The sequence below is a fragment of the Falco cherrug genome, chromosome 5 (genome assembly GCF_023634085.1).
Source record: "Falco cherrug isolate bFalChe1 chromosome 5, bFalChe1.pri, whole genome shotgun sequence".
Lineage (NCBI taxonomy): Eukaryota > Metazoa > Chordata > Aves > Falconiformes > Falconidae > Falco > Falco cherrug.
Window position 1 is genome coordinate 8,406,775 of NC_073701.1, and position 23,998 is coordinate 8,430,772.

A 23,998-nucleotide genomic window follows, 5' to 3' on the forward strand; every position below is an offset into this window, starting at 1 on the left:
TGTGTGTTTGCAGGGAGATGGGATCAGGAACTTCTCTTCAGCAATTCTGCAGGCAAACCCAGTATCACCTCCCAAGATCCCCCCTTTGTTGGGACATCTCAAGAAAAATTTTGCATTCCAAATGTCGGGCACGGAGACTGTTTCTAGCAAATTAAATTTTCTTATAACACAGTCCTCTGGTGTGAGTTTTGCCCTGCCTCACACCACCTCCCAGGAGCCAGAACTGCAGCTGCCTCTAAAACCTCCTGTAAAACACCGGTCACGCTGTGTCTCTTGCCTGCCTGCCCCTCTTTCTTCCCCAAAACCCTGCTGTTGTGGCTTCCACAAATGAGTTGGGGGAAATTGAAAAGACAAGTGCATTGCAATGTTTTCGTTTACTGTCATGTTGGACAGGACTACAAAGTTTTCTCTATTGTGAAAAGATCCAGCATCTTCAGACAATAGGAGGCCAAGACCTTGCAACAGCTCAGCTTTTGGTCCAATGGCTAAAACAGAAAACTTGCACATACATTGCTTCAGGTAGAAAGGACATAAATTTATGCACAGATTTTTGATGAATTTAAAAAAAAAAATCACCCAGAACTGATTTTTCAGGATGTATTTTTAGTCCAAAACTGGAAACTTTTGGCTCTTCGAGGAGTATGGGTATCATTGACCAAAGGGGAGGAATATACAGACAGAGGTTTGGGGAATTTGAGGGAATCAGAGCACTTGCTCTAGACTTCTGTGTGTCTGATTTGCAGTGATGCCTCTGACAGGGGTTTTCTACCCTCTTCTCACATTAGAAATCCCTCCTGGGAAACCCTGGCTTTAATCCTTCATGTGGTATTTGATTGCTTTCTCTCCCCTTCATTGCCATGCTTAATCCTGCCGCATGTCTCAGCAGGATCTCCAAAATGCATCTCCTTTCTGCTACATCCTGGGCAAACCGTTGCTGGCGCTGACCGCTCACAGCCTGCTCTGTTGCTTCCCTCACATGTGATTCCCCAAAAATATTCAGAGCCTTTCTCACGTGCTCTGCAGATGATCACTAGGTTGTTCCTGCTCCTGGCCAGTCCAGCACAGTAATATTCTCACCTGCAGGTGCCAAACACTGAAAAGTTAAAACCTCCCTGCAAGGGGGCTGGGTTGCTGGGCGGTTGGGACTTGTCACTCACAAGACAGCCTCACGCAAAGAGCAGAATTAACATTTATTGATACTTTTTTTTTTAATTTATCAACAGAGAATATGCTGAAAGAAGAAGGAAACGTACAGATAAGCCATGAATAACTGTTCCCTTCAGGAGTGGGCAAAGCACATTGCACTGAATGCTCTTCTTTCAAATTCTGCTCCAGGGATTTGCAGGACCAGTGTCCTTTCATGAAACGGAGAGGGTCTTTCTGCATCATTGAGAGATCAACTGGACAAGAAGTCAAGGAAAAGTACTGGAGGATCAGAGCACACATCTGTGAAGGAGGACAGTGAAAAGGACACAACAGGTCCTTGACATCAGCCCAAGCAATTTCATCCAGGACTGATCTGCAGCTTGGAAAGAGATGCAGGGGCACAGGCTGCAAACTGACAGCCTTCGGAGCTGGGATTCTGTGGCTGGCTTGCTCACCCTACATCACAAGGTAAAGCATCTGCGTGAGCTCAGGCCAGCTTTTCAGCAGCTTTCTTGTGAGCTGCCCTTTCTCAAAGATAGTCCTTCAGGTCCTTCATCCAAAGTGGAGTTTCCTTCCTCAGACAAATTTGACTGCCTGTTCACAAATTCGATAGCAACTTGTGAAGCAAAGGATGTTATTCCAGTTACTGTAGGTGCTGGAATCTTTGTTACCCTTGACATGAATTGCAGCACATTTTTCTGCAAAGAGCAAATTGGGTTCCCTGGGTTTCCAGAACCTGTAAAAGAAAGTTCCTTTATTGGGAATGCATTGGCATGCAAGACAGGTGGGGGTGGAGTCACCTGAAACAGTTGTGGAATAGAAAGGGAAGGTCACTGTGACAAAGATCAGAAGTCATAGTTTTGACTAGAAAACTAGTCAAGTTTTCTGACTTGCAGGGCAGTGGGAGATGGAACACCCCCCCCACCCCCCCCAACACCCGCCTTACACAGTGTATTGGTCACTCGGACAGGTGTGGGGGGGTGAATTACAGGACCTTCCTCACTCCCCTGGGATACTCACGTGGCTGCCTTATTATATGGAGTCTGATCCACCCACTGCCATTGCCCATTTTTGTAAGCGGTCAAACCTATGTAGTATTTTGTTTCATAGGCGTTACTAAATACTCCTTTTGCCAGGTTGAAGAGGAACTCCTGGAAAAAGCATAATGTCCATGAGGTGCAGGACAGAGCACAGGGAAGTGGCAGGAGTCCCTGGTGGGGGTGGGTGGGGTAGTGGCAGAGGGGAGCTGGTGCTGAAGGGATGCAGAAGGGACATCGACATCCTCTCTCAGCCCTGCACGTACCTGCTCGGCTTCGCTGTTGATCACCACCAGGTGGGAGCCCATCCCAGTGCAGTTCTGCTTACTGTCATCCCAGGACATCACATCAGTGGACAGGTAATAGCAGCTTCCTTGAAAGCGCTTCCAGCCCTTGGGGCAGCACATCCAGACCTCCTCTGAGGGCGGAAAAAAATCCTGCTTTTGAGCCAGATGTGCTGTCCTTCATCTCCGTGACCTTAATATAGGGTCCCAGTTGTTTAGGGGAAGGGTTTGAACCACATCTTTAATCTGGACAGAGATAAACGCTCTGTTCCGTGCCCCACAAGGAAAGCTGTCAACAGCCTGATAGGTTCCTGTCACAAGGGCCCACCTGAAGTGTCTTTCCCTTTCTCTGTCTGTTCTGCCACATCCATGCAACCTCTGTTGGGTGAGAGACACATTTTCTGCCTTTCCCTTCCTGGGGAGGCGAGATGGGAAGTAGCTGGCTCATGCCTCTCTGGGAACACTTCCATCAGAGAAGTGTTGTCCAAGTGTTTAGCTCTCAACTCGTGCAGACTGACAGACATGTGCAGTAAACTGCTCTGACAGCCTTGCTGCCACGGCAGGCAACTCTTTACACTAGCCAGGTTTTCTTAGAGATCTGCCTTTTAGCCAGAAAGTCACATGAGGGATTAAAAACCCACAGATACATTCTCTCAAAGCATGAGACTACACGAGAACAGATCTCTGAACTGAGTTTGGGAATTTGCACTGCGGGAATTTTAGCACTTCCCGCTGCTATCACTTTATGTGTGACTGCAGCTCAGCTCTCCAGCTACTCTAAACTGCTTAACAAGATCCTTCTACCACTCCTGTTTCTGTTCCTCGCGCTGACCGAGAGGCAGTGGGCCAGCACAGGGAGCGGAGCCAGGCTGGGCCAGCCCCTGCGAAAGGATGAAGCACATTCGGCTCAATCTGTGAACTGAACTGGCAATTAAGGGGCTATGTGAGAAGGCAAGAGTAAGAAGTGTGGTCAAAGGTAAGTGTGGAACAACCCACCCTCTTCCACTGCCCCAAAACATTTTTCATAGCATCCTAAGTAAAATTGTACAATCCAGCATTTTCTTTCATCAGTTCTGCAGCTTCCTTCTTTAAGACAATCCAGCTCTGGCTGACAATCACATTCTCAACCTCAAAGGCTGACTGACACCAGGGTAAATTTTAGTGAGGTTCTTAGTGTTGCTTATGAGGCTCTTGGCATCACTCACTTTTGCCTGCAGATACATTGGGGACACAATGCCACTCTGTAGCGTTCTGGAGCAGAGTCTTGTATTGGCCATAGCTTCCATGAAGGAAAACAGCTGAGAAGAGAGGAAAGAGAAGGAAAGTGCTACTCACATCTTCTACTCCTGCATGAGCAACCTGTCCTATCCTCCACCTTCCAGCTTAGAGCCCCCATCGAGATTGTTACATTAGCAAGCTCCGAAATATGTATTGAATAAAGAGAGGAGAAACAGCAGGTTTTTGATTCCGCTACTGGTCACTCCCTCTGAACAGGCTTTAATCAGATGAGCTGAGGCTGAGGGACTCATTTTCCCAGCTGACAAAACCAGCTTAGACATCCTTTGAGGATGGGGTCAGGAAAGGGTCAAAGAAGCCATGGGATAAGATTAATAAAGGTGGAATATTAATATACAGTCCCTCTTAATCTTCCCGGGCATTGCAACTTTAAAGCACCACTTTTACCCTTGTCAGGAATGGGTAGAACTAGTGAGTGTTGAGGCCTCACCAAAGGGAGTTAAGAAGAAGCACAGACGAGCCACCACAGAGCAATGTGATGCTCCAGGACAGTACAAGCAAAGTGTCTGTTTCCCTTTTGGTCCGCCCAGGCGGTGTGGGTAGGATGTGGCTGGAGCATTTTGATGGATTCACTCCCACCCTGCTAAAATATGGGCAGCCTGGTAGCAGTGTTTTCAAGACATCACACTGGCTCCTCGGCTGCAATATTGTCACAGGGAGCTCTGAGAGTGAGACCAGGTCAGGAGAATCAACATCCAACAGCCAGCCTTCAAGGAAATTACTCAGATGCCCTCTGACGCTAGAGGCTTTTCAACTCTTGGTGGGAGGGAAGAAATGGAGTGATTTAATCCAGGACTGGCTTTGCTCAGGCAGGTGGGGAAGTGAGAGGAGCGGTGGGAAGGTGCTGCCAGGGAGCAAGCCTTCACTGTGGAATGGACCCTGCTCCCCGACCAAGAGGGCAGAGGCAGGAGAGGGGCCCCAGAACAGGCTGTTTTGGCAAAGGGCGTTTGCCTGCTGGCAGAGAGACTAGCATATTGTGCTTCCATCTGGCAAAAGGCAGTCAGCAGCCCCCTTCATCCCAGGGGAATTAAGAGAACCTGCAACCCACCAAGGCAGATGATTACAAAGGCAACTTTGATGACAAGGACAGAAACAAGGAAGACCCAGGGGTTCAGCCAGGAGCAGCTTCTTCCTTCTGTCGGGGCTGAAAAACACAAGGCAAGAGTGGAATCCCCCAGCCCAGAGCTGCCAGCAGGATAACTCAGGTGGGTCTGTACCCCAACAGCCTGCTGGCACCCTCGTGCCAAGGACTGGGAGCCCCACAGGTGCTGTAATGAGGTCCTGCTGCCCATCATTAGCAGTGGGTCAGACCCACAGAGTAGAGCAAAACAGGCGCTGCCCTGAAACTGCTCTTTCATTTCACTTTTTACCACAAGCCCTGCCTATACTCTTCCCAAACTACACTTGCTTCATCCTGCCGCGCCTCCTTTCTCCTCAACACATCTACCCTGTTGCCCTCCATCACCCCTGTCTTTCACTGAATGCTCTTGCTGTACCTCCCTCTCTTCAGAGCTTCTTTCTCTCAGCTACCTTTATTCCGGCTCTGTCCCCAAGCCCTTTTATGCAATAGCACATAGTCACTCCAAGGAGTGACTGTCCAGCTTAGTGTCTGCAGAGGCAGACACGCAGAACAGGTTGTTTCCACAGGGAGAATGAGCACTTTGAAGCTCTTGGGAGAGCCCTTGGTTCTCCTTAGAGACACCAGAGATGGGAGCAGTGACTTGTGCTTAGCTTGGTGTAGATAATTTTACCTGGATAACAATAGGATAGCACTCTTCAGTCCCATTGTTTACAGAAAAGCCACTGAAGAGGATGGCAGACCGTAGCCTGCCTGGACCTTCATTCCCTCTGGCTCTGGGAAAAAATTCATTCCCCCAGCCTGAGCGCTCCCCAGTTCCGTCATCTGTTGCTCTGCTCTTGTCCTAAGCCCCTTCTCCTGGTATGAGGCCAGCCACTGTTCCATGCCCATTATCTATCCTGCTCCTGTATATTCACCCACCCTCCTCCTTCTGCTACAGCAGGACAGAAAGGAAGGCTTTGTGGTTACCTGCGGTTCTGGGACTGGCTCTCCCTCGGCGGTTCATTATCACTATCACAGTATCACTCTTCAGGAGTCCGCATTACCAGTATCACTACGAATACAGCCCTCTTTCTGCACAGAAGACTGCGCTAAGGCAGCTCCCACACTGGTGAGAAGCCTTCGCAGTTTGTAATCCAGTGTGCAGAAAAAGTCATGTCCTGGGTGTTCCCACAGCACATGGAGATGGGGGAATTTTCATCGTTTCTCTGCCAGAACATTTCACAAGATGCTCATTGCAACACAGAAACTTAGAGGCAAATGAAAACAGATGAAGAGTAGTACCATTCCAGCTCAAGGAACCTCCTTTTTCACATATTAAAGCAGTTTCAGAGGACATACTACTGGCCTTAACCGGTGTTTGTTCTTTCCTGGTGACTATGTGTGTGAAAATGCCTCTACTGTTGGTATTTGCTAGCAAAGGGCTAAACCCACTCACAATGTCCTGCAAATAGGAGTCAAAAAACAGAAGAAAAGTGTATCTGTGACTCAGTCTGGGCAAGTCCCCACGTGAAGCTTGAGCCCTGTAACCCAGAGCACAACAAAGAACTTGCCAACACTGGTTTTAATTACTCAGGATAAGAGGATAGAGCTTTGAGTGGAGGGGTTGCGTGTGGCCTGTCATTATGGAGCTGGAAGTCAGAAAGGATCACTAGATGGTGCCAGAATTCCTGTGCATTACAGATGAAGAAGTTACACCTGGTCACCACCACAAAAGGCACGGCCATACATGGTGGTTCTAGCACTGCCCATGGTGACTTGGTTCAAAACCCTGCAAGATAAAGCGTCCATAAGGATAAAGAATCCCTGCTGGATCACATCGTACTCTAAAAGGACTGGGGTAGGTATGCAGCCTTTGCTCTTCTATGTTCCATCAGCTAGTTTCTCCCTGTGAAGAGGCATCCATGGTTGCACTGAGGAAGGAAGGGGATAGCTAAAGCAATAGCACAAGCATATCAGTTGAAGTCTCAAAAGGACAGGGCACAGAAGTGGTTACAAATGAGGACAAGCTGAAACTGTAATACCCCCTGAGTATGTTGTTTCGTGCACAGCAGACTGCAGGCAGGGTCAAACCATTCAACAGCTCTGTTGCATTGGAAAGAAGGTCCATACGTGTGCTTGCTGGCGTTGTTGTAGAAGGTATGAGCTACCAGAAAACACTAGCTACTGGATGTGCAGCGCAGTGAGAGAATCCCAAGTGACATTTTAAAAAGTTCCCAGCCATCATGCTGGGGAACAGAACTGAATTGCACCACAGATGCCCCAAAATGAGAATGCATTGTATTTGTTACTGCTCTAACATATACTTGCTTTTGGGCATATGGGTGAGGAGCTGACTTCAGCTGATCAGTATGGTGAATGTGGAGGGTGCAAAACTGTCGGAAGGAAAATGTGCCTCAGTTCACATGGTTTAAATCCAATCAGGATGGATCTAAGCAGTTTACCGATTTATTCATGACATGTAATAAACTGACAAACTGTGACCTGTATATTCAGGACCAGTATCAGCAATCCAACAAATAAAGCACAATACCAGGCACAAAATATTAATAAACATCTACGGATTTCTAAACACCTTTAGGTAACTAATCCCCAAAAGCTCTAAGCCCCACATATACACCCACACTCACATGATTACTTGTGCAACCTCCCATCTCCCATCCCCACCACAGGAAAAGCTAGCTGCAAGAACACATCCCCTTTTCTGGGAGCAGGGGTTCCCCTATTCTCACGCATTTCCTGCTGGAGGTGCAGGGTTTGTGTGTACTCATGTCACTTCCTACAGTCTGCCAACCCACAGGCTAGTGGCAGAGCACAAGATCACGTATACATACAGAAGCTGTGGGTCCGTACGTGTTGCACCCCTTAATTCCAGGTATGTAGGCTACCCACAGCATCCAACAGGGAGGATGCTCTGTTACAGACTAGGTTGCAAAATTGCAGGGCAACTATCAAACCAGGCGTCGATTGCTATTTCCTTTCCACTCCTCTCTTGCCTGTTAAAAATGTCCTTGCTTCTTCTAAACTTTGTTTTCAGACTGACTTTTCTCCATCTCAAAAGCCAGAGCCAGAAGGGAATAAGAGGAGTCCGAGGAAGGTAAGAGAAACAGTGAAAAGAGGGCTGTTAAGTGGGGCCTGTGAGGAAAGGTGAGACTTGGCCCTGGGAAAAAGCATTTGGAAGAGGGAGAGAAGCATCTTAGCCATGAAGAGGCTGTGAAGAGCACAGTGGTCGTGTTCCCACCAGAGAACACTGGAGGACATTAACTCAAGGGGCAGCAGAGAAGGATTTTGTTCTATGTGAGATATACCTCTGCACTGTGAAGCTGGAGAAGACCAGAACACCAAGAAGGGGAAGGGAGGCTATTTCCAGCACCCCACTTCTCCAGTTCTCTGATACCACCACAAGCCTCTGCTCATGCCTGCTTTCTAACAGCTGGCTGTGACACTGCTTCATGTTGGCTTGCGTTACTGATACTATCCTGTGGAATTAAGTCAAGTCCCCACAAGTGTCAGTACTACATCACTGGAAATAGCCCCATCAGCCAGTGGGGGTGGCCAGTTTCAGAAAAAGGACTCCAGACCCTTCTCACTTGCTAGATGATGTGGTTGAACATCAGACAGTTATGAATCCCAGGAACCTCATCACTGAAAAGGGAGCAGGGGCCCAGGTGTCCAAGCCACCTTCCAGGCAGACCAGGGGATCTGAGAGGCACCTATGAGGAAGACCAGAAATCTTGACCAGCTACTGGAGGGACCTTCTTCTCTTTGTGCCTGCCGTATGACTGAGTATAGGGAAGACCAGGGGATGCCGGGACCAGCTATGGATAGACTGAATGACTAAACCTTACTGCTGGAGAAGTCCATATTATATACGTGTTAGTATTGAATTTTTCTGCTAGCAGGTTTTCATCCTGCTGGCAGGCAGGGAGGGGAACAGGATCAGGCTGCTTGTGCTGTTTGTGTTTGTGTCAGTGCTTTCTGTCTGTGTGGACCTTGCTTATATGTATACATCCTTTGTCTTCCATATGTATCTGTACAGATACCCACTGTACATACACGCTCAGTCTCACTACTGTCTGGAGGTGGGGGCATGGAGCTGCAGCAGCCTTGCCTCTGCTGGGCTATGGGAATCAGCAGCTCCTGCCACCACCTACTGCCCTTCACAGAACTACTCCCGTTGGCTTAGGAAGCCAAATCTCCTGGTCACCTTGCCTCCAGTACAATTCCCCCCTTTCGCTGAGACACAGAGAGAGGCTTCACTTTCATCCCTAGGACAGAATCACACAGCCGGAAGATGCACATCAGTGCCCTGTGGGGAGCTGGCACTGTTTGGCTGGGAAAGTTTAGGCAGATGATGCTTCCTACAGCAAGCAGAAGTGGGGGTGCAGTGGCCAGGAAGTGGGAACGGGTGGAGGAAAGGTGAGATCCATGGTGACATATGGTCTGCAGCAGGACATGAAGGCAATTCAATAGGCAACGCACTCCTGGAAGGGACCTCTTGTGCCACAGCAGCCCTGCCCCCTCCTGCCTCTTCTACGGCCTGGTCTGGCCTGAGCAGATGTGTCCTTACAGAGACCTCTCAGAACAGCCTTCCTGGGAGGCCAAAACCTATCAGGTGAGTCTGTGATGTGCTCTGAATTGGGAAGGAGACTTCTTCCTTGAGGTGGCACCAAAGGCCTCAGTCATTTTTGCTGCTGGGGACAGATCCTCATACTTGGTCAAGCATGGCCTGATCTTGATCAGACTCCTGGCACAAGATCCTGTCACTCTCTGGGGCGAGACTGTCAGTTATGGAAACAAATACTCATAATATCCCTAGAACTGGCTTCCTGTGCCCAGTCCTTTCTGGAGCTCTGGCTGTGCACAGTGGAACATCTGTCTCTGAGGGGTTTACTCTCCCTGGCTGGATGCAACTTCTACTGCAGTGGTTTCGTAAGGTTGTATCCTGGCACAGCAACATCTTTTGATCCGGTCCTGCCCAAACAAAACCCCTATATACTGTGGGAGGAGAAAACGTCCCCATAATGCATATAGGGAGGTGGCTGGGGAAGCAAGCATAAGGACGGTCAGAGGGCTGGGGCACCTCTCCTATGAAGACAGGTTGGGGTTGTTCAGCCTGGAGCAGAGAAGGCTCTGGGGAGACCTTATAGCAGCCTGCCAGTACCTAACGGGGGTCTACAAGAAAGCTGGAGAGGGCAGCGGGCTGGAACTAGGTGATCTTTAAGGTCCCTTCTGACGCAAACCATTCTATGATTATAGAAAACACCTGCAACTTAGAGAGGGAAAGAGAAAGTGAGATACACACACAGCACAGAGCCTTTCATTGACCTAATATTGTATTTTCTCTTGTGTAAGAATTCAGTATTTGTTCAGCAAAACCAGTGCAACTAGAGGACATGCTCTGCGTGACTCAACAAAAAGTAGGCACCTCTGCTCAAGAAGACAAAGGAGATTGCAGCTCTGAACATCTGTCTTCTTCCTGGAGAACTCAACCTCTTTTCAGCCGGTGGCTCTAGACCCACTCAGAGAGAAGAGGACACAAGAGCCCAGGACCTGCTTTGATAACTCTGAGACTTCCTGTGTTCCCTGAGCCATTATGTGCACTGGGGATGCTGGACACAGGGTAATATCATCTCCACTCACATTGTCCCACCCAGCACATGGAAGATGCAGGCTTCAGGGCCCCCCACCCCTCCCACCAGCACAGCTCTGCGCTGTTCCCAGCTCACTGCTCACGTCTCAGTTTTAGTCAGGATGAAGGTATCCCCATCACACAGTTACTGCTGCAGCTTCACAAATTCGATGATGACGCTCACATTTGACATCGTTCCAGTTGTTAGGTGGTGGTGAAAACTTATGCATTACAACGCACTTCTGATCATCCTTGTTACTGGGTTCATCTTTCCTCCAGAACCTGAGACAGAGACAGATGTGTTACTCCCCAGCATACCCTGTAGAGCACTGCTAAAAAATCCCACAGCGGGATGCAAGGCTGGGAGGGCAGAAAGAAAAATTCCAGATGCTGATTCACAGACAGAAGCGGTACGCTTCCTACCACTCTGATATCCCACTGGCATCAGTCTTATGTGGAAATCTGCTTTCTTCCTATAGCCAACGCCACAGGGTCCTGCTCAGTCCTGCTGGGGGAAGCTGCTCCCATGATGCACTCACATGATGCATTTCACACCCAGCAGAGGCATGTGTCTGCCTCCAGGACAAGTTTGTCCTCAAAAAGACTCAGCAAGGACAGCCCTGGTGATCTGTCCCTGTGCCCTATCTTTTCCACAGCATAACAGCACCAGCCATGGCCATGCTGATGTATGTGTGTGCACATAGGCATGGTGGGGACACTATGGAGGTCAGGCAAAGCTGGTCATCTCTGAAGGTGTCTTCCTGCTGGCAAGATGCAGCTTCATCTGTGCCTATAGCATTGATGACCACATCACAGTTAGTTAATTAATAACCAATAACCAGCATGGATAGGGCCATGTGAACCTGGTGTCCTATGCATCCCTCTCTTACTCCATCATTGACTTCTCACAAGGAGTTGTCTCATCTCCCTCTCACACACCAACAGACACCCTCACATCTCCCCTACTTTCTTGCAGTACTAGGAGCAACACCAAACACTCTCCATCGGGGGATACTCACGCTGCCGTCACATTAAATGGAGTCTGGTCCACCCAGCGCCACTGGCCCACCTCCTGTGCACTCAGGCCGATGTAGTAATTCTCTGTTCTTGAAATTTGTCTTAGCTCACTAGAGAGGAAATCCTGGAAATCGGGGAGAGTGCAAAGTCCATGAGGTGCAGGACGGAGCACAGGGAAGCGGCAGGAGTCCCCGAGGGGGGCAGTGGCAGCGGGGAGCTGGTGCTGAAGGGATGCGGAAAGGACATCGACATCCCCCCCCTCCCCTGCAGGAGGGGCTCTCAGTCCCCTCCAGGACCTGGCACCGTGTCCCTGGCAGCTGTGCCCCTCTCTCAGCCCTGCACGTACCTGCTCGGCTTCGCTGTTGATCACCACCAGGTGGGAGCCCATCCCAGTGCAGTTCTGCTTACTGTCATCCCAGGACATCGCACCAGTGGACAGGTAATAGCAGCTTCCTTGAAAGCGCTTCCAGCCCTTGGGGCAGCACGTCAAGCCTCCCTCTGTGCAGGGAGGGACCACGGAGATGAATGTTAGAGAGAGATGGTGATTCCAAGGATCCCTGTTACCCAGGGACAATGCTCGTGTTCTGCTTAGATCACTTTTTCTGACATGAAGTGCTTGAAAAAACAAGGATAGTACAGATATGCCTTCCTATTGCTTTGGGGTATGACCAGAGAGCTTTGTGTACACAGACCCACGGTCATCCTTGTAACATGACCTCAGGTCTTGACAAAGTTATTTTGGTGATCTGGATTGACTTCTCCTTGTACAGACTCCTTTAGGGCTTTAGCCCCAGGGAACTGGGGATATCTATCGCTTCTTTCCCTGACAAGAGCTGCACTTTTATTATTGCTCCGTTGCTAACCTTCCCTGTGCTGCTGCATGCTGTCCCTTTTGTTTGTCAGTGTTCACAGCCACCCTGCCCTCCTGCACATCGCCAACGTGGCCCTCTCCCCCCCTCCAAGCTGTCAGCAGGGAATCCTTTTGCTCCCCACCTCTCTCCTCTGGAGCCTGCCTCTCCGGAGTCTGCTCCTGCTGCCGCTTGCTGTCAGAGCAGACCCCAGCATTCATCGTCCCCACCTCAAAGACCTCCTGCACCCCTGCCAGCACTACCGACCTTTGCCTCGTGGCACCTCTGAGACACACAGCCACTCTGTGAAATTCTGTTGTAGGGCTCTGGGCTGGACACCTCTACGGAAGAAGGGAGCGGCTGGAAAGGGAAAGGAAAGGCAGCAGGATTACCAGTTCCTCCCAGCTGCTCACACACCATCTCTGGGCTTCACTCTTGCTTCTCCACTTCCCTGCCAAGTGCTGCCCCAGCATCGCCTCCCCTCAGGCTGTCTCTTTCCATTTCACAAGCGGTAACTGCCATCCTCTCAGCGAGGGGGACAGGCAGCATCCCACAGCTGTCCGCAAGGATGATTCCAGCCACTGACTGACAAGATCTGGCCAGGATGACCTCGTGACAAAGCTAGAGAAGCCTGTGACCCATCCAAGCAGTGCCTGGTGGTCATAGCCTGCGGTTTATCATCAGTCTGTCCCAGCACCGAGCAGCTGGAATTGGGCCCCCTCGGGCACTGCGGGGCTGCAGGTGCAGGGTCCGTGGATCCCTAGTCCACAGCTCTGAGAAAACCGTCCCAAACAAGTGGCGTGGCTGCCTTCCCAGCCAGAAGGAGACAATCTTCCACGTCAGAGAGCAGAAGGACCGCTGGAAGGATTTCACACTGAGGACATGCCAGACAGGGTGAGATGATTGATTCCACCCGAGCACAAACATCTACCATGTAGGTACCTACACAGCCAAGCTGCCTGACTAAATCTCTTTACAATCAGTGAATAAAAAGCAGCGCTTCGGTGGCACCATTTGTCTCTTCCTAAGGTAGACATCAACAGTCGTTTGGATGAGTAACGCATCAGATGGGACTATTTCACCAGCAACAAAACCAGTCCAGTTGGAGGTAACCACATACAGCTAGAGCTGCTGAAACCAGGGTGGAAAGTAAACTTCTAGGACTTACTAGCCAGTTTATGAATAAATAATGCAGTGCTGGTGACAGGTGTCAGCAGGCCACATCCACAACCTGAAGGACTTATCGCTAACTGAAACACTCAGGGATATTGGCTGGAAGCTGCTCAGGGTGTGCTAAGTATTACAGATGTCTATTTTTATCAACCATTTCATTTAGAAATACTTTTACTAGTGGGGAGGGCAGGGTGATCATAGCAGCCTCTGTGCCTCATTAGTGAATTCCTATAACAGAAGAAGGCTCAGAGAAGTTGGGCAAGGGTGATGCGTGACTGACCACACCTTTGCAAAGCGAGGTGACCTTCTCTCAACACAAAGGGGACCAAATGATGGCCTTTAGTCCAGATGAGTGAATCAACCAGTCGTACCAGCTGAGTGAGCTGACCAGCTGTGTAACTGTTCATCCCTCTAATGATCAAGAAGAGAGCAATGTCAGCTGGTCAGCTAGTCAGTTAGCCGGACCAGCACGGGGCAAGCACGTACGTGGCTTAGCCCAAAATAGTGTGAAAAACTGAATGACTAACAAAAACATATCTCAAGAAAGCAATGGGCCTGATCTGGCTTTAACCCACATGCTCCTTGGTCACTGGGAACACTCAGTGTCTCGATGTTGAGCACATTGCAGAGACTGGTAAGGAGAATCACATTTATATTGTGATTGAAATGTGCATTGCAATTGCTACCCTCTGCTAAGCACAATTTGTACTTGTGTTTTCATTTACGTATGTTGCTGTAACACTCTGCCAAACCAAAATCCGATGTACCATCAATTAACTTGGATAAGTAAATTCGCCCTTAAAGATTAAACCTTCCGTATGTGGAATACCTTAAAAAACCTGGCCAGTGTCAGACTCTAAAAGCCCACCCTAAACCCCCCCAACCATTTAACAGAATACTGTGAAAAACAGAAAACTGTGAAAAAAAGTTGGGAGCAAAGCAATACAAACTTCTGGGGCTCAGGAACTGATGACAGCAAAAGGAAGGGCAGCAATTTATCCTGACAACCTCTTCCAGAATCCGCCATCTTTACTGACAATTTGTGCAAACATGCTGTAAATGATCTTTAGCAGAAAACAAGAATGTAACAGTGACCACAATCTCCACAAACTGTGTAAGAGTAACTTTTTATGCATTATTCTAGTACACTGCAATTGATACTAAAAAGGTGTGAGAGTTCGCACCACACAGTTAATCCTAGAGATGCCAGGACTGTGAAAAACCAGGTTTTCCATTAGGACATGAAGTGTCCAAGCACAAAGAGAGCTCAAGTGCAGATCCAGTTACCTTTATGGACACTTGTGCCCCCTCTGCTGAATGTAACCAAGTTCCTTTAGTGTGCTATGAAGGTAGTCAATTGTTTCACAGTTCCAAAGAGGCTGTGCAAGGTGGGTATGTGCAAAGTGGGAACACTGAAAAGGCCTCAGGGTAAACAGTAGAAGATCTGGTGGATGTATGCAGACCTACGCAAGGTCAGGGCAGAAAAGCCTGAGACCTTACAGATAGCCCAAACCACCCTGAAATTCAGAAGATGGCCATGCTTCAAGTAGGGCATTAGACTAGAGACCTCCAGAATCCCCTTTCCACCTAACTCTTTCCATCATTCTAACAAAGAGAATGGGTGTAACAGAACTACACGGCATAACGCTGTGGTAGTCCTAGCTCCCACATACCAGTTAGCCTAAACATCTGGTTTGGCTGGCCTGCAAGAGAGAAGTTTGTGTCAAGTTGCAACCATACCCTTAAATCCCCAATGTTTAAGTAGTCAGGAAAGATCTTGCTCCTAAACATACCTTTCAAATATTCAGCGTCTGGTTTCCTGAGCCCAAATGTTGGTGCTTGCATCCTTTCTCATGACAAAACTGCTCCTAAGTAAAAGCTCTTCCCTGGTTGGAACGTATTCCACTCTGGGCTCTGCTTTCTCTGCTTTTCTCCCAGCACTTCCCCCAGACCCCTCCCTTGTAACCCACCTGCACATACTCACCAAAGAGAACAACAACAAGGGCAATGCACACCAAGAGGAGCAGCAGTGAGGTCAGCCATGGGAGCCATAGCGGGTATTTCTGGGGATGGGACTCACGCTTCTTCACATCAAGAGGTACTACAAGTGAAGGAACACACCAAACACAACACCTCCGTCAACTATGCTTCAGTCAGTCCCCAAACCATGGATGTACGACTCAAGAGAGAGCAGCTCCAAAACCATGCAGTTTCAGTTCTGAGAGTTACACAGGCTGAGAGAGGGGCGGGCTGGGACAGAGCAGGGGAGCACTGTGGGTTTGGGGGAAGGTCATGTTCAGCAGTGATGTTCACAGCCCCAGCCCAGCTGGTGAGCTAGCAGTACTCATCGCCGGTGTTTAGGGGTGAGGTCCTCACATGGCCTTCAAATCCGGAGTGAAACCATGTCTTTCTAGATTGAGCTCAAAGCTGCCAAATACAAATACAAATACATGGTCTGTCTGTGGTACTTAAGACGTTCATGTGAAGATCTCATGTTGACTTCTCCCCAGAAACCTTTTTATGCCTGCTTCTGGTCCTTCTTAGTTTTTTTGAACTTTCTGTACAGAAGGTTGGTGTAAGCCGAATGAGACAAAACATGTGCAATGCTATGACGGCACAGAATCATTGGAAGAGAAAAAAAAATATTTTTCCCTTCCATCTCTGCTTTCCAGGATTCAGAGAATGCTTTCCAAGGTTCAGAGATTTGCTGTAGTAAAACCAGGTTGTGCTGTGCTGGATGCCTGGGGAGAAGGGAGGGCTGCGTTCAGCAGCATGAGTAGAGTATCCCGCTCGGATTCAGACTTGCCAGGGCCTGACTTTTGTGCAGAGGGACAGTGCCAGTACTGAGGAGGTTCGGGAGCAGGCAGGAGAATGGGTCCCAGGGAAGGAGAAGCGAACACTTGTAAGGAGACTGTTCTAGGTTGCAGCAGGTACACAGGGCAAAGTCAGGGCAAACAGGAGGGTAAAGAGACAGCAGCACTCACTGCAGGACAGGAGTGAAGGCGTTTTGGGAGAGACTGATATTATCGATAAGCTTTGGAGAAACCTCATTGATTGTTCAGCATGATACTCCCAAGCCTGCCAGCAGCAACAAGTGCCTGCCAGCCATGCCTAGTAAGCAAGACTTCCAGAAACCTCCTCCCTCTGACTGCTTCCCAAAGGCTTGGGGGAGGCTGTTACAGCAGGGCAAAAAGCATCATGTTTCATTATCAGAAGAGAAAACATTCATGAACAGACAAGACTCAGATTTCCCTGGCCAAATCACGTTTTTCTGGCCACAGCTTTTGTCTGCAGTGATAACAAGGACCTGAATCATGATCTGGAGTCCAGCCACCTCTTTCAGACAATAGATCTGACCAATCCAAATGATTTTCTGCTGTGCTGCCTGCCCATAGATAGACTGTTCAGCCCGTGCATCCCACACTCACACCCAGGTTGCAGAGAAAGCACCGCCGGAATGCATGCACCTCACCAACACAACTGCAGCGCAGTAAGTCTTGTGCGTACTCAGTGGGATAATCTCCCTGCAAAATGTTTCAACATGTAAACCCCGTGTTTCCTAGGCACGTGCGACAGGTGTGGTACTGCACAGACACCTATGTTTCTACCCAGGAAATCCTGGTCGGAAATGCAGGAAAGCTAACTGTACTGTGCTGTGAAACCCACCCCAGTGGTCTCTGCCATCTCTTGCCAAGGATTATAAGTTGTTTGATTAGCTGCTACCTTGTCCTCTTTATCTTCCAGTGACCGCCAATTTTGGCATCTCTAGAGCACAACTGGAAGAGGCTACAAAATGGGAAAACCCAGGTGTGCTTGGCCACCACAGCATGAAGTCTGCATGGCCAGAGTAACTGCTCAGAAGGACAACAGAGCAGCAAGGTTTCCTCAATAATTTTCAATTTCAAAATTCCTTTCAATAATTTTTAATCGTAACTCTCGTCCTACAAGCATACCCTGATGCTCTGACAGACATTAGTACTGTGCGTCATGGTACTATTGGACACTTCTCCAAACTCAAAGTATAAGCTACAACTACATAAGTGTGTGGTGTGATCACTTGGACATGTGCACCCAAAGACAGACAATGAGCACACCCCCAAACTGGTAGCATGAGCCTGGCATCAGCGGCTCAAGCAAACGTGGCTGGATCAGGTGTCTTTGGAGCAGGTCATTGGGAACACAATGGGGAACTTCCACCACCCCCTCCTCACCATGATGGAAATGCTAGCTGTAACCAACTAATCTTGGTGCATCAAAGACAGTGAACTTCCAAGTCAGTCAGGAGTATGTACATCCCTTATTTCCATGACTCATGCCTCAGAGCGGGCAAGGAATAACCTGGAGCTCTGTCGGGGATTGCAAAACTGAGGTAAAGCCGTAAATAGGCAAGTTAATATCCTTAGCAGCAATAATAATTTATGTATTCGTTCATTCATTTATGCACACATACCTTCACATCTCTGGAACCTGCTGTTGTGTAGGGTCCTGTATCTAAGGGTGGAAGCAACGAGCACCTCTATGCGTTCCTATTTGTGGCATAATGACTACAGAATACATACTGATCAGAACATGCCTTAAATTTGCACAAAGCCTAGTAAAGACACATTTTTACAACTGTGATTTTTAATAGCAATAAAAATTAGTTTGGTGTGTTAATTATTTTTCAGGAGAGGCAGACATCTAACACAGAATTGGATCTTCCTCCAAATCTTAGATAATTTTTCCTCTGTATATTTTAGGGTGTACTCTTCAAGCCCATTCTTCCTTTTAGCTTTTGAGCCTCTCTTCTCCGAGGACCATTCAATCAACCAAATTCAATCAAACCAAGGACTCAATCAACCAAGGACAATGGGGCTATAAGTTTCTGCCACCAGTGCCACCTCTCACGAAGCTGCAGAGGGCAACTGGCTGCTCTGCTGTAAGGAGGCACGTTGGCTCTCTGCTCCTTCTCTCTGCACAAGCAGCACTCTGTGGCCTCGCTCTCTCAGGGGCAAGGGCAGCAGCAGCCAGGGCTCGGGCTTATTTGCTGCCATTTGCTGCCATTTGCTGCCCTGGGAGGCTCGTCACCTTCGTGAGAGAGCAGATTGTTTGCAATAAACCATAGTCTTTATTGTTGGTACTCAGCATTTGTCCAAAATTTTACTCTCTCATCCAAGACTACATAACATGTAAGGAGGCAGCTGCCACTGGCGTTGCACCAGGACTGAGCACTATGACTGTACAGCACCCATCCTGGACTCTCTACCGTTCGCAACTGTTGGTGTTGCAACCAGGAGACTAAGGGAGCCAAAAAACATTTTTTACTGAATGCTCACTTGAAACCCACTGATTTTGCTCCCAGTGGTCATCCTTGTTCATGTTGCAACTCCAAGCACCCAAAGACTCCCACCTCTCCTCTTGTAGACATTCCTTGACCCTCTCACTTCAAAACTCCTCCAGTCTCCTGCTCACCTAATAGTAGACAACTCCTTTTTTCAATTTGTCAAGACCAAGAAGGAACCAGAATCACAGAAGGAGAAATCTCTATTCCCTGTTCTTCAGGTCCTCTTCCCTGGAATAACCCATCCATTCCTTACCTTTGACCACTGCAGCTGGTGATACATTCTTGAACTTCACCTCAGCGTAGGTGACTTCTGATGCCATTTAATCACAGTGTGATCGCTGGCCCTGTCTTTAGTTTTGCCAGGTAAACCGTGGGCCTTTCAGGTCTCTGGTTCCAGAGAGAGGCACCAACAACGCACTGAGCCTTTCACATCTGCTGCGCTGAACTCTAGAAGCACTGAGATAACTTGAGGATTCTGGGGATCTCAGAAATGCTCTGGAACCGATCTTCAGTTTCTTAGCCCAGGAAATCAGCCCCAGCACTATGGAAACTTCTGAGAAAAGAAAAATGAGAACTTAATAACTGGAAAGGAAGTTGCACTCTTTCCCCATACCAGATACTCAGCTGAGAGATTTCCGTTTAAAGATCTAATTTTTTTTTATTTTTTCATCCTTGTTTTTAACTCTCTCTCCTTCCCTTACCTTCACGTCTTCTTTCACCTGTTAGTAATCCTGCCATTGCTCTTAGGTTTGCAGCTAGCATGAGCCTTAGCCCACTTTAACCTGTAGCCCAGCCCAATACAAAACACATTCTGCCCTCACTTTTCTCTTGCAGTTAAGCTGTATTTGCTTATTGCATGCTATTTGCTATTATTTGCTGGCATTTTTTTCTATCTCTCATCTAGGAAGTCAGCCCAGCTGGCAGCTAGCACTAGAACAAATCTCAAATGAGGAACTGTTTAGAAATGAGACTGGGAAACTGCAGCCTTAGGCAGAGGAATAGAAATAATCTGAATAATCCAAGAAGAAACAGAGAGGGATTAGGCCAGGGTCAGGGAGGAGAACAAGCAAAGTGGAATAAAAAGAAATGGTGTTGATGGTTTGAGAGGTTTTTGGGAAGAGCACACACAGAGACCTTTCTATCACAACCTGATTTCCAGCCTGGTGAAGTTCAGAGGAGTGCTTGCTTCAGGGATTCAGGCTCCATTTCTGAGGCTGAAAGGGGCTGGTTTAGATTTCTTACTCCAATACTGTCATTTACCTCCCTTTTCTGCTTTCTGGTAAAGGCCTCTGATATTACCTTGGGAAAAATGTCAGACTGCTGCTTAGTCTGATTTCAAGCCAGGGCAGGTGTTGAAAGGAGATAACAAAGGGAGATGGCTGCCAAGATACACGCTGAATCAGAAGGACTTCTGAGAAGAAATTCCAATGAGTCAGGATAACCAGGGGAAAAAGGTGAGAAGGGTTCAGTCAGCGGACAGGACTTAGGAGTCACAGAATGGTTTGGGATGGAAGGAGCCTCAAAGATCTTCTAGTTCCAACCCCCATGCCACGGGCAGGGACACCTTCTACTAGACCAGGTTGCTCAAAGCCCCATCCAACCTGGGAGCACTCCCAGGGATGGGGCATCCACAGCTTCTCTGCGCAACATGTTCCAGTGTCTCACCAACCTCATCATAAAGAATTTATCCCTTATATCTAGGTCTAGCTTCTTTCAGTTTGAAACCTCTGCCTCTTGTCCTGTCACTACAGGTGCTGGTATAATCTCCATCTTTCTTACAAGCCCCTTCTAGGTAGTGAAAAGCCACAATAAGGTCTCCAAAACAACCAGAAAGTAGAAGGAGGAAGCTTGGCTTAGTTTGTTTGGCTAGCTGGAATTTCCTCAAGGCAGACCAGAATGAGATGTTTGCAGGACACCCAGGGAGCTAGCACGGAGGGTGCACAGGGCAGAGTTGGAGGTGAGGTAGGACAGTGGAAGGAAGAACACGCATCAGACAACAGAGGTGAACAACATGGCAGAAGGTAAAGGGCAAGGGAGGGATGTAGTGTACACCTGAACACAGATTATGGAGAACTGCCCCTAAACAAACAGTGCACGTGTAGCTGGATGTCTTTACCAACGAGCCTCCTCATGTCTCACATGCGCTGAGCTGGCTTCACTTCTCCTTTTTATTTTGTTTGCCAAAAAAAGCTGACTTTTATAGAAGAAGAAGAGGAGCTGCAGGACAGAAGCTTGGTCCCTTGAGAAGACGCATGACGCCTGCTTTTCTTTCTAACATCCTTCCAGCACTTTCCTTTGTCTTTATGCTTGGCCCTCTCACTGGAATTAAGCCTCAGAATTTAATTTAACTGAATTAAAATTGTTAATTTTAAACAATTAAAAAAAAATAATTGTTTGCTGAAACCTAGTTATGCCCTCAAATTTCACGCTGAGATTTCAGTCGGGGTAGCGCTCCGTGTGCTTCCCCCCATCCCCGGCCAACCAAGTCACAGCAGACTCACAGTCTCATGGGGAAAAGGCTTACTTCACGGCAGGGTTTCAAGCTTTCCGCTGTGAAGAAAAGGGAAATACAATCAGCAGACAGAGAAGAAAATCTCCATGTAGCTTCATGAGCTTTCTGCTGTTGAAATACATCTCCAAACACAGCTGAGGCATTTCAAATGCAAATTCAGGATCTAGCTGCCCATTTTATTAGAATAGACTAAATTGCGCTCAAACGTCAGGAGGTGGCTCAATTTTTCCTTCTCAGACACCAGCGTTGTTGCTTGCTGTGAAAATTCAACCCTGAATCATACTTCCACAGGATACAACACTGGGCTTTTGTGCAACAACAGTGAGGTGATACTCCTGAGGGTAAAATTGATGCTCTGAATGTCATACACGCTGGTGGCGTGTAAACAGGTGGGAGACAGGGAAAATTGAGCACAGCAGTTAGTTGTGGGGCTGACAATAAAGAAAAAGAAAACCTTGCTCAAACATCCCCCCCAGATCTCACTATTTGTTCCCTTGCATTCCCAAAGCTGTTCCTCAGTTCCTCCCTTCCCCCTCCACCCGTGTTCTGCCCACCCCATGCAGCACACCCTCGTCCTCCCGCGATACCTGTGCTTCCCCACAGACATCTTTCATCTCAGCCCCGCTCAGCTCTGCCAGGTACCGCCCACACACCTCGTACCTTGCAAGCCCCAGCTCCTTTCCAGGACTGGTGTGTTTGCTCACCACAACAGCCCTGCTTTCCCTCCTTACTCAGGCTCCAGCTGCTGCCTTCAGGTGGCTGCTCTGCAAGCGGCGCGGGCACCATTCGGCTAGCTGACCCAAGGAGAAAGCAGCAGAGGCACTAACACTCTTTGTCCCCTACTTGTCAATGACATTTGAATAAGGTAACATCTGCAAGCCTTCCACTTCACAGCCAGCTTCACCCAATTTAGCAAGCAGTTCATGTGACAGGGGCGACAGCACCATCGCACGTTGCCTCACTTCTTTTGAAAATCAAGGTGAACCGATTGAGTTAAAATTGAATTCATAAGCAAAGGACTTGAATCCTAAAGCTGTGACCCCACACATCCCAAAAAAATCCCCTTTTGAAGTTGAGCACTGCTGTGGTGGAAGCTGCAGGGAGGTGAGGCACGCTTGTTACAACCTGGTCAGAAGGGAGAGGGGCAGCTGAAGGAATTCGGTCATCAGAGGTGCCGTGGAGGTTACAGAGGGACATCACATGGGCAGCCCAAGGCCAATACCTGGTACCTCTTTAGAAGATTTGACAAAAGGCAAAAGGAAGCTGACATGGCTAAAACGTTGAGCCAAAGGGATTATCAGTATGCATTCTTCAACAAGCTGACCTTGCATCCAAATCAGGAAAATTGAAATGATCGTGTCCTGCATTAAGTGTAAAACCACAACACAGCAAAGGTCAAAAAAGAGTCTGAAAATCAACTAGCAGAAGACATCAGAATGTATAATAAATCCTTTCCTTTGGATACTGAAAGCAGAAACCTTTTCACAAGCTTTGGGGACAACTGAAGGTTGAAGGTGCAGGGAATAGAAGAAGCAGTCAGAGAGAACAAGGACGTCAAAACAAAGCTAAATTAATTATTTGTGACAGTGGAAGAAACTGGAGAAAACCCCCACAAGAACCCTGTTTTGCGGGAGACTAAACCAAAGGACTTGTCCAAAATAAAAGCGTGCAAAATATATGGAATTAGTAGGTCTGGGCAAGGTAGCCCCAGGGGTTTCCAAGAAACTCAGGGGTGAAACAGTTGCTAAGAGCAGTGAGTGGCCTCTTGCCTTAAAACTGCCTTTTAATCAGCAAATTGCAGGATGGCAAGGAATAAGTCAAGGAGAGGGGAGAGGAGAAGTCTAGGGAGACTTAGGAAGTTAAAGCTTTTACATCTGTGACAGCCAAGTTAGTAGAGATTATAACAAAAGAAAAAGATGAATGGACATGTATATAAGTATGATGTACTTTGGGAAGAGTCAATATAACTCTTGTAAGGAAATCCTGCCTCTTTTAGTTCTTTGAAGGGGTCAATGATCACATGCATGTGAATAATCTAGCTACCTCAAGTTCCTCAGCAAAGAATTCTAAGGAAAGTGGGCAGCCATGGGATAAGGTGGCAGATCTTTTCCTAGTAAGCAGACAGGAAAGGTGGGTAGGAATTAACGGTCAGTTCTGTCAGTGGAGGGCGAGCACCTGCAGAACTCCACCAGGTCTGTCATAGGACACACGCTAACATTTCCTTAAACAACATGGCAAAGAGGGATGATATGACAAAATCTGCTAACGATACCAAATTATCCAAGGCAGTTATTCAAGGGCCAGTTGCAAGGAACTGCAAAAGAATGAGACTGAGTAGCAGGGTGGTAAAGGGACAGAGAGAGCCCTGTGTAGGTAAGCAATGCCCTTCAGAGAAATGGGTAATGAAGCAATGCACTTTAGGAAAATCAGCCCTAACTTCACATATAAAATAATGAGCTTTGAGCTAACTATTGGTACGCATAAAGAAAAATGTCAGATTATAACAGTTGTATGAGAAAATCTGTTCAGAGGCAGAAAGAACAGCAAATCAAGCATCAGGAATGGTGGAAAAAAGGCACAAAGAACAGAACAGAAAATATTGCTATAGCACCTTATGGTTATGTCCTCATAACTCAAATGATCTCAAGAAGT

At 48.0% G+C, this 23,998-nt stretch overlaps 2 protein-coding genes across 4 annotated transcripts; both read right to left on the reverse strand.

Annotated features, from left to right (window-relative positions):
* Positions 1-1,171: 1,171 nt before the first annotated feature.
* On the reverse strand, positions 1,172-9,890 carry LOC102050369 (C-type lectin domain family 4 member E-like). 2 transcript variants are annotated; one of them, XM_027814993.2, is made up of 6 exons: positions 5,811-9,890; positions 4,812-4,907; positions 3,673-3,765; positions 2,450-2,601; positions 2,167-2,297; positions 1,172-1,882 (listed from the first exon to the last, which is right to left on the reverse strand). In XM_027814993.2, the coding sequence occupies exons 1-6, from the start codon at positions 5,845-5,847 to the stop codon at positions 1,723-1,725; spliced, it is 669 nt and encodes a 222-aa protein (XP_027670794.1). In that variant the 5' UTR covers positions 5,848-9,890; the 3' UTR covers positions 1,172-1,722. The 2 variants fall into 2 exon arrangements, with proteins under 2 accessions (XP_027670794.1, XP_027670793.1); XM_027814992.2 differs by having other exon boundaries at positions 4,812-9,890.
* A 689-nt stretch (positions 9,891-10,579) lies between these two features.
* Positions 10,580-19,739, reverse strand: CLEC4A (C-type lectin domain family 4 member A). Of its 2 annotated transcripts, XM_027814994.2 has the most exons (7): positions 19,536-19,738; positions 19,088-19,387; positions 15,496-15,612; positions 12,606-12,698; positions 11,837-11,988; positions 11,493-11,614; positions 10,580-10,755 (listed from the first exon to the last, which is right to left on the reverse strand). In XM_027814994.2, the coding sequence occupies exons 2-7, from the start codon at positions 19,152-19,154 to the stop codon at positions 10,611-10,613; spliced, it is 696 nt and encodes a 231-aa protein (XP_027670795.2). In that variant the 5' UTR covers positions 19,155-19,387; positions 19,536-19,738; the 3' UTR covers positions 10,580-10,610. The 2 variants fall into 2 exon arrangements, with proteins under 2 accessions (XP_027670795.2, XP_027670798.2); XM_027814997.2 differs by lacking the exon at positions 12,606-12,698 and having other exon boundaries at positions 19,536-19,739.
* Between the last annotated feature and the right edge of the window lie 4,259 nt (positions 19,740-23,998).